The sequence below is a fragment of the Dama dama genome, chromosome 22 (genome assembly GCF_033118175.1).
Source record: "Dama dama isolate Ldn47 chromosome 22, ASM3311817v1, whole genome shotgun sequence".
NCBI lineage: Eukaryota > Metazoa > Chordata > Mammalia > Artiodactyla > Cervidae > Dama > Dama dama.
Genome location: NC_083702.1, coordinates 9,007,120 through 9,020,223, shown reverse-complemented (window position 1 = coordinate 9,020,223; position 13,104 = coordinate 9,007,120). Strand labels below are relative to the sequence as shown.

The 13,104-nt window shown below is 39.4% G+C and overlaps 1 protein-coding gene across 1 annotated transcript in view; it reads right to left on the bottom strand.

Annotated features, from left to right (window-relative positions):
- ENTHD1 (ENTH domain containing 1) overlaps nucleotides 1-13,104 on the bottom strand; it is an 84,130-nt gene that overhangs the window by 27,175 nt on the left and 43,851 nt on the right. Inside the window, exon 4 of the mRNA XM_061124197.1 lies at nucleotides 10,943-11,034. Within this exon, the coding sequence (XP_060980180.1) occupies nucleotides 10,943-11,034 (92 nt within the window). The remainder of the gene's footprint in view (nucleotides 1-10,942; nucleotides 11,035-13,104) is intronic.

Here is a 13,104-nt window from a genome sequence, read left to right as displayed (position 1 = left end):
TTTCCAGATTTTTGAAGTTAATAAGGTGGGAACAATTAAATTTCAAAAAAGGTTTTAACTGAATTTCTTCACCAACTATACAATACACAGTTACTATGTTGATAACCACTCAAATTTCTGTGATCATTTCTCTAATTAAAAACATGCTTTGCAATAAGACTCTGATGATCGATAGAAAGACACCTGCAGGGAAATGTGAAAGCATGGAGCAGCCGCCCTCAAAACGGAAGCCACGAATGCGACGCACGTGGCCCGGGCGCCACGGCCTGAACACGGCACACACACCGGAAGTGGCCAAGGGCGGCGTTCACAGTCAGCGCTCAGGTAGTGCAGAGTCACCACGCTGGGGTGATCCACGAAACCCCCGAATCAAATGACTCTCTTACAAAATCAAAGAGACACACAAGTGACAGCACATCGGATGATGCTAAGTGTTACCAGGAAAATAAAGCAGGAAAGAGGGGAGGGTGTGCCGGTGGAGGTGGTGAAGTGTCAGTTTCTAATACTGTGTTGAGGAAAGCCTCCCTAGGCTGGAACATTTCAGCAGGACCTGAAAAGAGTGACACCAAGAGCCAGAGGAGGACTGAGAGAACACTGTGTGTGTGGACTCAGCAGTGGCCTTCAGAAGAAACGCACTCCCCTGGCAGGCTGTAAAAGGAAGCTTAAAGGCTCCAGGAGATGGGACTGTTGGAAGGGATCTATTACATGCAGTGTGCTCGGACACCTTCTAACTGCCCTGGAATAAACTCTCTTCACCAACGCACTAGAAACTATTGTGACGGCGCACCAGCATCACTGCAGAGCTTGTAGTGTTTGTCATCTGCAGGCTAGAGATGACCCCAGGGATGATGCAGCAGGATTGGGTTTCCTGATCGCAGTGGGGATAATGGCACCCTGGAATGGTAGCAGCTTAAAACAGTGGAAACAGTGGCTGACTTTATTTTTCTGGGCTCCAAAATCACTGTGGATGGTGACTGCAGCCATGAAATTAAAAGACGCTTGCTCCTTGGAAGGAAAGTTATGACCAACCTAGACAGCATATTAAAAAAGCAGAGACATTACTTTGCCAACAAAGGTCCGTCTAGTCAAGGCTATGGTTTTTCCAGTAGTCATGTATGGACGTGAGAGTTGGACTATAAAGAAAGCTGAGTGCCAAAGAATTGATGCTTCTGAACTGTGGTATTGGAGAAGACTCTTGAGAGTCCCTTGGACTGCAAGGAGATCCAACCAGCCCATCCTAAAGGAGATCAGTCCTGGGTATTCATTGCAGGGACTGATGTTGAAGCTGAAACGCCAATACTTTGGCCACATGATGCAGAGAGCTGACTCATTTGAAAACACCCTGATGCTGGGAAAGATTGAGGGCCGGAGGAGAAGGGGACGACAGAGGATGAGATGGTTGGATGGTATCACCGACTCAATGGACATGAGTTTGTGTAAACTCTGGGAGTTGGTGATGGACAGGGAGGCCTGGCGTGCTGCGGTTCATGGGGTCACAAGGAGTCGGACACAACTGAGTGACTAAACTGAACTGAATCTTAGAGACAAGGGAGGCACAAGAACCAAAGTAAGCCACAGGGATGCAACGATATCAGGTTTTTTGTTTGTATGTTTGTTTTTACTTTCAGGGATATACAGTAATGGCTAATGAATCACAAGATGAATAGAAAATAGGTGGGCAGCCTACGAAGTGCTGCTCTACATGAAAAAGTGAAAAAAGTGAAAGTGAAAGCCGCTCAGTTGTGTCCAACCCTTTGTGACTCCAAGGACTATATAGTCCATGGAATTCTCCAGGCCAGAACACTGGAGTAGGTAGCCTTTCCCTCCTCCAGGAGATCTTCCCAATCCAGGGATCAAATCCAGGTCTCCCACATTGCAGACGCTGCTCTACCATACATGGATGGAAAACCTAATTAGTGTCATTATGGGAGGAGTCATGGCCTTTTACTCAATTCCTAAATTGAAGCCAGTTCACAAAGCCAGAATCTCCTGATTGAGGGGAAGGTCAGATTCCCTTGAGAAATAATCCTGAGACACCCACCGCAGGTATATATGGTAAATCTTCTAAACCTTCCCTAGAGGACCCGAAGCCATTTACAGTAGTGACTGTCCTTGGAAAGGGAAACACAAAGAGCTCCCCGGTCTTGTTAGATACTGGCTTGTAACTGACACCAATCTCTGGAGATCCAACAATGCCATTATGCTCTACCAAGTAGGGATTTATGGAAATCAGGTGACCCATGAAGTCTCCACCTAGGCTCCAGCTCACAATGGGTCCAGTAAAACCACAGACCTACCTCCAGTTATTTCCATGGTCTCAGAATGTATAATGGGAATAGATACACTTAGTAACTGGCAGAATCCTCACTTTAGTTTCACAACCCATGGAGTTCAGGCTATTATGGTTAGACAGACCACATAGAAACCTCAAGAATTAATTATACTCCCTCACTCCAAAAAATATTTTTTGGGAAACTGCAGACATTAGCACTACCATCAAAGACTTAAAAGTTATAGGGATGGTGAAAAGCCAGATGGTTTGTGGGGAATGACTAGAGATTATTGCAAATATAATCAAGTGGTGATGCCAATCATAGCTGTAATTCCAGCTGTGGTATCTTTCCTAGAGCAAATCAACACAGCCCCTGGAATCTTATGTCCAGTTACTGGCCTAGAAATGTTTCTTTAAAAACCTCTATTAATAATGAGACTCAGCCTTCATGTGGCAGAGACAGAGTATACCTTTACTGTCTCGCTTCAATCTCTTTCAACAGAGACCAGACAGACCTGGATTTCCTTGATATCCCACAGAACAACACACTGGTCCTTTACGTTGATGATACAATGCTAACTGGACTTAATAGGCAGGAAGAAACAAGTCCTCTTAGCGCTTCATGCATGCAGAGGTGGGAGATAAATCCTCAGAATGCTCTTGGGTAGCAACATCTGTGGAGTTTTTAGAGTATTCAGTGGTCTGCTGCATGTTAACATATCCCCTCTAAAGTGAGAGACAAGTCGTTGGGACTTCCCTGGTGGCCCAGTGGTTAAGACTCCATGCTCCCCATGCAGGGGGCCCAGGTTCCACCTCTGTTCAGGGAGCTAGATCCCCCTAAGAGCACACATGCTGCAAGCCCAGATGCAGCTGGAAAAAAAAAGCAGTGAGAGACAAGTTGCTGCCCCTTGAATTATCCAACACAAAGAAATAAATCATAGTAAAACAGGTGTCTTGGAATTTCAGAGGCAATGTATACCACATTTGGGTGTGCTGCTCTGACCATTTACTGTGATTTTTCAGTGGGGAATCAAAGCAAGAAAGGGTTCTGCCACAGGCCAAGACCACTGCATAAGCTTCTCAGACAGCTGGACCATATAACCTTGAACCAATGCAAGTGCCTGATGCAGAGAAAGATGGTAAGCAGAGCATCTCGTGAGCCCCAGTAGGAAAATCACAAAGCTGACCTCTAGGAATCAGGAGTAGAGCCATGTCTTCTTTTGCCTACACCTCAGGACACCACACAACTATGAGGCCATCATGTAATGGGTGTTACCTAGTCTAGTGGGCAAAGAATTGGGGCATGCACAGCAGCATTCTACTGTAAAATCAAATGGAATAGATGAGTCCAGGCCGAGCCAGAAGGCCCATGGAAACTATACAAACAGATGGCTCAGACTCCACGAAATCTGCTCCCATTATTTATTACTACCCTCTCAACTTCCACCCCTAGCTCCATGTAGAACTGCCAGTTAAGAGAGAAAAGTATAGGACTGGTTTACAGATGAATCTCAGGAATGCCAGCAGTAGCCAGCAGTAGTTAACTGCTAAATCAGAGCCTCACTCACAAGTGCCCTGAAAGAGTAGGAAAATCCTCCAGAAGACAGAATTGCAAACAGATGCACACTTCACATGGAAGGCAAGAAGCAATTCATGGCCGATGGGGGCTATCAGGGACCTGGAAAGAAAAAGATTGGAAGATGGGAGCCCAATACGTGGATTAACCTTCAGGGTGTATGTGCACACAGTGTGAAGACATTCCTGTCCCATAGAAGTGCCTGCCTGGGGACATTCCCTACAGAAGAGGCGCTCAGAAATCAGACGGGCAAGACGCTCTGTTTAATGGACGTCAACCGTCCTCTTTCCTTAGTCGCTCTAGTGGCTGTGCAATGGACTTTGGCTGTGTGGTAGGGGTGGAGACTAAGACTATGCATGGGTTCAACACATGAGCTTTCTGTCACCAAGGTGACCTGGCTACCATAGCTGCTGAACGCCCAACCTGTTAAGAGTAGAAGTTAATGCTATATCCCTAGCATGGCACCATTTTCCAGGGAAAGCAGCCAATTACCTGGTGTCAGGTTGACTGTATTGGACCTATCCATTATAAAGGGGGCAGTGCTTTGTCTTCATGAGGAGACAGATGTATTCCGGGTAGCCATTTGCCTTCCCTGCAAGGGAAGGTACAGAATCCTTTATCTACTTTTATATCATCTCACAAACAACCCTACACAAATTATTCCAGTGTATAAACAAAGAGCAAATACTTTCCAAGTCTTTTTATGAGTCTGGCAACATCTCAGTATCAAAACATAACAAAGAAAATATGAGAAAAGAGTCCTGGTTAATTTCACTCATGGATACAGATGCAAAACTCCTAAATAAAACATTAGCAAATCAAACCCAGCAAGATATATAAAAGATAATATATCATCACTAAATTGAGTGTATTCCAGAAATTCAAGGTTGTTTCAACTTTTGGAAATCAGCTACTTTACCAAATTAACAGCTTAAGGGAGAAAAACTTATAACCATCAATATAGATACTAAAAATGGATAAAAATTCAACACATATTCATGATAAAAGTGTTGACAAATTAGGAATAGAGATCTGCAAAAAGCATACAGTAAACTCATCTTAATGGAAAAATGTTGAAATCATTTTCTTTAAGATACAGACTGAATCTAGGAAGACCACAATCACAGTTTCTATTCAGCACTCCCTGAATGGTTCTGCCTAGCAAGGTGAGGTAAGAAAATGAAATACAAGGTACAGTTTACAAGTGTGAAATAAACCTGCCATCATTCACAAGTGATATGATTTTCAACATAAGAAACGGAGAAGAATCTACAGGAAAATTGGTAAGAATTAGTTGATCAAGTTTCTTGGCTATAAAATCAATATACAAAAATTAGTTCTACTCATTTGCATCATCAACAAACTGTTATAATATGCAATTTATAAAATTATATCTTTTACAGTAGCAACAAAAATACATAAAGTACACAGGACTAAATCTAACAAAAGATACATAAGACTTGTGTGGGGAAAAACTATAAAATATAACACAGTAAAGTGAAAGTTGCTCAGTCGTGTCTGATTCTTTGTGACCCCATGGACTATGCAGTCCATGGAATTCTCCAGTCCATAATACTGGAGTGGGTAAGCCTTTCCCTTCTCCAGGGGATCTTTCCAACCCAGGGATCGAACCCAGTTCTCCTGCATTGCAGGCGGATTCTTTACCAGCTAAGCCACAAGGGAAGCCCAGGAATACTGGAGTGGGTAGCCTATCCCTTCTCCAGGGGATCTTCCTGACCCAGGAATTGAACCGGGGTCTCCAGCATTGCAGGTGGATTCTTTACCAACTGAGCTATCAGAGAGGCCAACTCAGTGAAGAAGACTTAAATAAACAGAATATTGTAAGGAGGTCACTTCTCCAAATTGATTTAAAGATTGGCAAGCCAATAAAAAACTCTAAGAGGCTTTTTTCAAGCAACATGATAAGCTTGTATGTGGGAAAGCAAGCAAAGGGTTAAAAATTAAATAAAAGAAAAGAAACAATAACTCTTCCTGATAAAGGAAAAGTCATCAAGAATTATTACAAAGGTAGAGTAATTAAAAGTATTTGTTGGTTCTGGGGTAGCCAAATGACTTGTGGAACAGAACAGACAGCTGAGAAACAAAAATTCATGCATATGTGTAAACTTGCTTTAGACTATAGACGGTACTTCAGTTCATCAGGGAAAGGACAGACTTTTCAATAATTGATGCTGGGACAACTGGTTATCCATTTAGAAGTAAAAATGGACTCCTGCTTCAACCATACACAAAATCCAATTCCAGCTGCATTAAGAGCTTAATTGTGGAAAGCAAAATTATAAAAATCTTAACCTTTATGGTCTTGAGACAAGAAAGAATTTTTTTAGATCATAAGATACAAAAAAGTACAAATCATAAAGAATGAAAATTAAGAACTTCTGCTACCAGAAAATTACCAGGGCTCATTAATGAATTTGATAAAATTGCAGGATACAAAATTAACATACAGAAATCTGTTGCATTTCTATATACTAACAACATACACTAACTGTACACTTTCTGAAATATCAGAAAGAGAAATTAAGCAAACAAACCCGTTTACCATTGCATCAAAAAGAATAAAATATCTAGGAACAAATCTACCCAAGGAGGCAAAAGACCTGTACTCCAAAAACTATAAGACATTGATGAAAGAAACTGAAGATGACACAAACAAATGGAAAGATATACTGTGTTCTTGGATTGGAAGAATCAATAGTTAAAACGACCATACTACCCAAGGAAATCTACAGATTCAATACAATCCTTATCAAATTGCTGATGGCACTTTTCACAGAACTAGAACAAAATTTTTCTGTTTGTCTGTTTGAAAACACAAAAGACTCTGAATAACCAATCTTAGGAAAGACGAAGGGAGCTGCAGGAATCCTACTGCCTGATTGCAGAGTATATTACAAAGCTACAGTCATCAAAACAGTATAGTACTGACACAAAAATAGGCATATAGATCAATGAAAAGGATAGAAAGCCCAGAAATAAACCCAGGCACTTATGGTCAATTAACTTATGACAAAAGAAGCAAGACCACATAGTGTTGGAAAGACAGTCTGTTCAACAAAAATGGTACTGGGAAAACTGGACAGCTGTATCTGAAAAAACGAATTTAGATCATTCTTTAACACCACACACAAAAATAAACTCAAAATGGATTAAAGACGGGACACAATAAAACTCCTAGAGGAAAACATGCAGAACATTCTCTGACATAAATCACAGCAGTATCTTTTTTGCTCTGACTCCCAGAATAATGGAGATAAAACAAAAAATGGGACTTTCTTAAACTCAATTTTTTGCACAGTAAAGGAAACAATAAACAAAATGAAAATACAATCCACAGACTGGAAGAAAATATTTGCAAATGATGTGATTGACAGGGGATTGATCTCCAAAATCTACAGCTCATGAGGCTTAACATCATCAAAACAAAGAACTCAATCAAAAAATAAGCAGAATACCTACATAGACATTTCTCCAAAGAAGACATACAGATGGCCTGAGAGGCACAAGAAAAGATGTTCAGTATTCCCAATTATTAGAGAAATGCAAATCAAAAACTACGAGTATCACCTCACACCAGTCAAAATGACTATCATCAAAAAATCCACAAACAAAAATAAATAAAAGAATAAACAAAACATCCACAAACAATGGACATTAGAGAGGGTGCGGAGTGAATGGAACCCTCCTACACTGTTGGTGGGAATGTAAATTGGTACAGCCACTATGGAGAACAGTGCAGAGGTTCCTTAAAAAACTAAACATAGAGCTACCATATGACCCTGCAATCCCACCTGGGGATATACCTGGAGAAAAACATGGTCTGAAAGGGCACATGCACCCCAGTGTTCACTGCAGCACTGTTTACAATAGCCAAGACATGGAAGGGAGATTTTAGTTCTATCTACATGGTTTGAATTTTAAAAATCACAATATATTCACTTATTATTTATGTAATATAAAAATAAGTAAAACTTATTAAATAAATAATTATGATACAAAACTATAAATTCTATTTTGGGGGTATGGGCAAAGTGGTGTGCAGAAAGATTTTATAGCAATAGTGACATTTGAGCTGGGCCTTGCTGTTTTGTTTTTTTTATTTTAAATTTATTTATTTTTTAATTTAAGGATAAATGCTTTACAGAAACGTGTTGGTTTCTGCCAAACGAGCCAGGTCTTACTGTTTGAATAGGATTTTGTTGAGCATTCATTATTTGATGGAGAATTGTGTCAGACTGTATATTCCAAAGATGACTGTGCTAATACACTTCCCACCCCACATGCTTTTTTGTCAATATGACATTGACACTTGTCTGTTGAGAGACAGGCATCCTCGTACCCTCCCTTGAACTTTGGCAAGACTTTTCGACTGCCTTGATAAACTGAATGGGGAGGAAGTATTCTAGAGCGGCTTTTGAAATTATTCAACTTCTGCTTGGTCGTTTCCTTCACAGGATGTTGAACCTTGGAACCCAGCCACCATGCTACAAGAATGCCCAAACTAGCCCATGGGGAGAGACCACAAAAGGAGACTCATGTGGAGAGAAACTGAGGCTCCCAGCTGACACAGCAAGCATCAACTACCAGACACATAAGTGGATGAGCCATCAGAGGATTCCTGTCCCCAGCCTTTGTGTTCTCGAGCGGAGGCCCAGATGTACGTCATGGAGCAGAGACAAGATGCCCCCACTGTGCCCTGTCCTAATTCCCGACCCAGAGAATCCGTGAGCAGAATAAATATCTATTTTATGCCACTAAAGTTTTAGAGCAATGTGTTACACAGCTGAAGTAACTGGAACAAAGACATTCTAAGGAGAAAGTAATAGAATGTCACAAAGTATTGTGAATACTGGCAGTATTGGTGATGAGGCCATAAAGGTTGGCTGGACCCAGACTAAGAAAAGTCTTACATGACAGTGGAAAAAAAAAAAAAATTAGACTTACTGGCAGTAGAAAACTGTTGAAAGGTTTTAAGCTGGAAAAAAATGAAACGCTAAGATCTGCATTTGCAAGCTATCTCTGAGATCAGTGTGAAGGGAAGACTGGAGAAAAGACTCAAAACAGAAATTCAATAAAGATTTTAAAAATGGTTCACATAAAAAAAAAATCTTTTAAAAAAAATCGGAAAAGCTCCTCCAATTAAGACGAGTCCTAAACAAGTAAAAGAGTAGAATCATCTCTCAAGCAACATGCTTTGTGACTTTTTTCTTCTCAAGGGTTGCTTCTGATGCTCATTTATACTCAATTTCCTTGTATTAAAATGCTGGCAGAGAGAAGCACGTCACATAGAAACCTGCACAGGAGTTATTTACAGCAGCTTTAGCTAAAATTGCCAAAACTTGGACATGACCAAGATGTTCTTCAGTAGGTGAATGGGTAAATTCCCTCGTATATCTTACTCAGCACTAATTAAAAAAATGCACTATTAAGCCATGAAAAGACATGGAGGAACCTTAAATGCACATTACTAAGTGAAAGAAGCCATCTGAAAAGGTTATATACCACATGATTCTAACTTTATGACTTTCTGGAAAAGGCAAAACTCTGAAGATATTTAAAATGTCAGTGGTTTTCAGGGGTTAGGAGGGAGGAAAGAACAGACAAAGCATAGAGGATTTTTAGGGCAGAGATGCACTCGGTAGGATACTATAATGGTGGATACATGTTGTATACATTTGTCAAAACCCACAGAATGTGCACCACAGAGATGAATGCCAACAAAAAGTATGGTCTTTGGATGATTAAAAAAAAAAAAAAGTGTTAATGTAGGTTCACTGCTTGCAACAAATGCGCCACTCTGGTGTGGGATGTTGATAGCACAGAATGTTTCACTTTGTTTGGGGAAGAGGGGTATATGGGGAATCTTGGTACCTTCCCTCAATTTTGCTGTGAACCTAAAACTGCTCTTAAAAAAGTCTACTGAAAATATTAGGGGGTGGAAATGTTAGGGGATATTAAAACACAAAAACATTTTCCTTACGTTTTCTTTCAAATTTCTGGATCTGGATCAATTTACATAAAGTGTATTCTAAGAATAAAAGCAAGCTGTCTAAAAAATTGTTACCACTTATAACCAATTATTTATGTGAATAACGCCAACCTTATACTACAAATATCATCATAACCCACAATTTCTTGTTTCTGGGTTGATTAAAATATCCTCATCAGTCTCAGAACTGGCTTATATACAAGTGAACTTTTACAGTAAAGCTATACTAATAAACTTCAGTTTTAATATTTCGGATATTGGGACTCTATATAGTGGGAAACTAAGGAGCATGGTCCAAAGATGAGGGAGAAGATGAAACTCAGAATATAAGGAGCCAACTCTGTGAAAAGGAAAAGGATGCCTGGATGAAAATAAAAGCAAAGATATATGAGCGAATAAAAACTACTCAGAATGCTTTGTTCATCTTCACAGATCTTTTATCCTTTTTTTTCTGAGAAAATCAAGGGAAGAATGTATTGGAAACTGAGTTCATGGAGAACAGACAGGCTGGAGTGGCTTGACAGTGGATCAATCAGACCTTGAGTAGCAGTAGAGCCTGGTTGGAATTTAATAGTGTAATTTATTGGAGGCCAGTATACTGTGCTATTCTCTAGTGTTAGTTACTCAAGGGATGATTAACCAATTTGTGGGACACCATGCTTCATACTTTCTCACATTTTCATCTAATGCTTCCTTCTGAAAAATATAAGTTCTTCATCAGAGAAGATTAATACAAACAAGAAAAGGAGCTAAAATGAACTTTCTGCTTTAAAGAAAAAAAATTTACCAATATAAAAGATTTAACATTTGTAATTAAAATTTTTGAAATGAAACAATGACAACGAAAAAGCAAAATAGACAAAAACATTGAAACAAATAGTAAAACAAGGTTCTTGGACCCTGTGTGAATTGAATTTATCCATGTTAATCTTTTCCCATAGGACCAAAGTTAAAGCCACTATTGCTATATTTCACAAAATAAAATCTGATGAAAGACAATACCTGGCCAGTGTTTCTTATTCACATTTCCGAGTACAATTTTTATTCTTTACCTGTATCCCAGCGATTATAGACATCTGTTTGCCCTTCTGACAACCACGCCATTGATGAGATAATGGAAGTAGGAATTGTCGGCAAAACTGGCTTTGGATCATCCTCACAAAATAACATCAGGTCCTTAGGGAAAGCAAAAGAGCACATGAAAGTAGAAAAAAATTAATCCCACTGCTTCAGTTTGCTACAGCAAATGGACAATTGATGGAGACACAATGTGTCTATATGTGCTAACATCATCATACATTTGGACTGAAAAAATTAACACAGAAGTTATCTACACTCGGGTGTCCACTGAGTGTTGAGTGGTTTTCTACCCTTAAGGATCCCCTCTCCCTGCAGCAGTGTGGATGGAGCAAGCAAATATTACGCTTAGTGAAACGTCAGACAGAGAAAGACAAATATTGTTCGACATCACTTACATGTGGAATATAAAAATAATGCAAAGAATGTATATGCAAAACAGACTCACATATATAAAAAAAAAACTAATGGTTACCAAGAGAAGAGGCAAGGGGGAGGGGCATATTAGGAGTATGGGATTAAGAGATACCAACCACCATGTATAAAACAGACAAGCAACAAGGATATATTGTAATAGCACACGGAATTATAGCCATTATCTTGTAATAACTTTTCATGGAGTGTATCTGTAAAAATACTGAATTGCTATGCTGTACATCCAAAATTAACAAAATATTTTAAATCAACTATACTCCAGTTAATATAAATAAATAATTTAAAAAAAACAATCTATACCTTCCAAGTATAAAAAAAAAATCACTCTTTCCTAAAAATACCTAGTGCAGATAAGCAATGATTTCTTTGAAGGCATTAACTTTCCCTACCACTTCTTGAGCATCCTTAGAACTTACTATCTCAGAGGCCAATTCTGTTTTATTGGTAGTAACAAAGCTGCCTGTGTATGTCTTTTATCCATACTTAAAATTTTAAACTTTTAATCATGGAGTAAAGAAAGCAGACAATAATCCAGTCGTGTAGGTTAAACACCAATCAACGCAACCAGTCTTGTTTCATTTGTATCTTTACACTTCCCATCTATTTTATTTTGAAGCAAATCTTAGATATATCACTTATTTAAATATGTATGTAATAGAACTCTAACAATAATAATTGTGTTTACATCTATAAAAGATGATGCTGTGAAAGTGCTGCACTCAATATGTCAGCAAATTTGGAAAACTCAGCAGTGGCCACAGGACCGGAAAAGGTCAGTTTTCATTCCAATCTCTAAGAAAGGCAACGGCAAAGAATGCTCAAACTACTGCATAATTGCACTCATCTCACATGCTAGTAAAGTAATGCTCAAAATTCTCCAAGCCAGGCTTCAATACATGAACCGTGAACTTCCAGGTGTTCAAGCTGGATTTAGAAAAAGCAGAGGAACCAGAGATCAAATTGCCAACATCCGTTGGATCATTGAAAAAGCAAGAGAGTTCCAGGAAAAAAGTCTACTTATGCTTTATTGACTATGCTAAAGTTTTTGACTGTGTGGATCACAACAAACTGTGGAAAATTCTGAAAGAGATGGGAATACCAGACCACCTGACCTGCCTCTTGAGAAATCTGTATGCAGATCAGGAAGCAACAGTTAGAACTGGACACGGAACAACAGACTGGTTCCAAATAGGGACAGGAGTACATCAAGGCTGTATATTATCACCCTGCTAATTTAATTTATATGCAGTACATCATGAGAAATGCCGGGCTGAATGAAGCACAAGCTAGAATCAAGACTGCAGGGAGAAATATCAATAACCTCAGATATGCAGATGACACCATCCTTGTGGCAGAAAACGAAGAACTAAAGAGCATCTTGATGAAAGTGAAAGAGGAGCGTGAAAAAGTTGGCTTAAAGCTCAACATTCAGAAAACTAAGACCATGGCATCATGGTCCCATCACTTCAAGGTAAATAGATGGGGAAACAGTAGAAATAGTGAGAGACTTTATTTTTGGGGGGCTCCAAAATCACTGCAGATGGTGACTGCAGCCATGAAATTAAAACACACTTGCTCCTTGGAAGAAAAGCTATGACCAACCTAGACAGCATATTAAAAAGCAGAGACATTACTTTGCCAACAAAGGTCCGTCTAGTCAAAGCTATGGTTTTTCCAGTAGTCATGTATGGATGTCAGAGTTGGACTGTAAAGAAAGCTGAGCATAGAGGAATT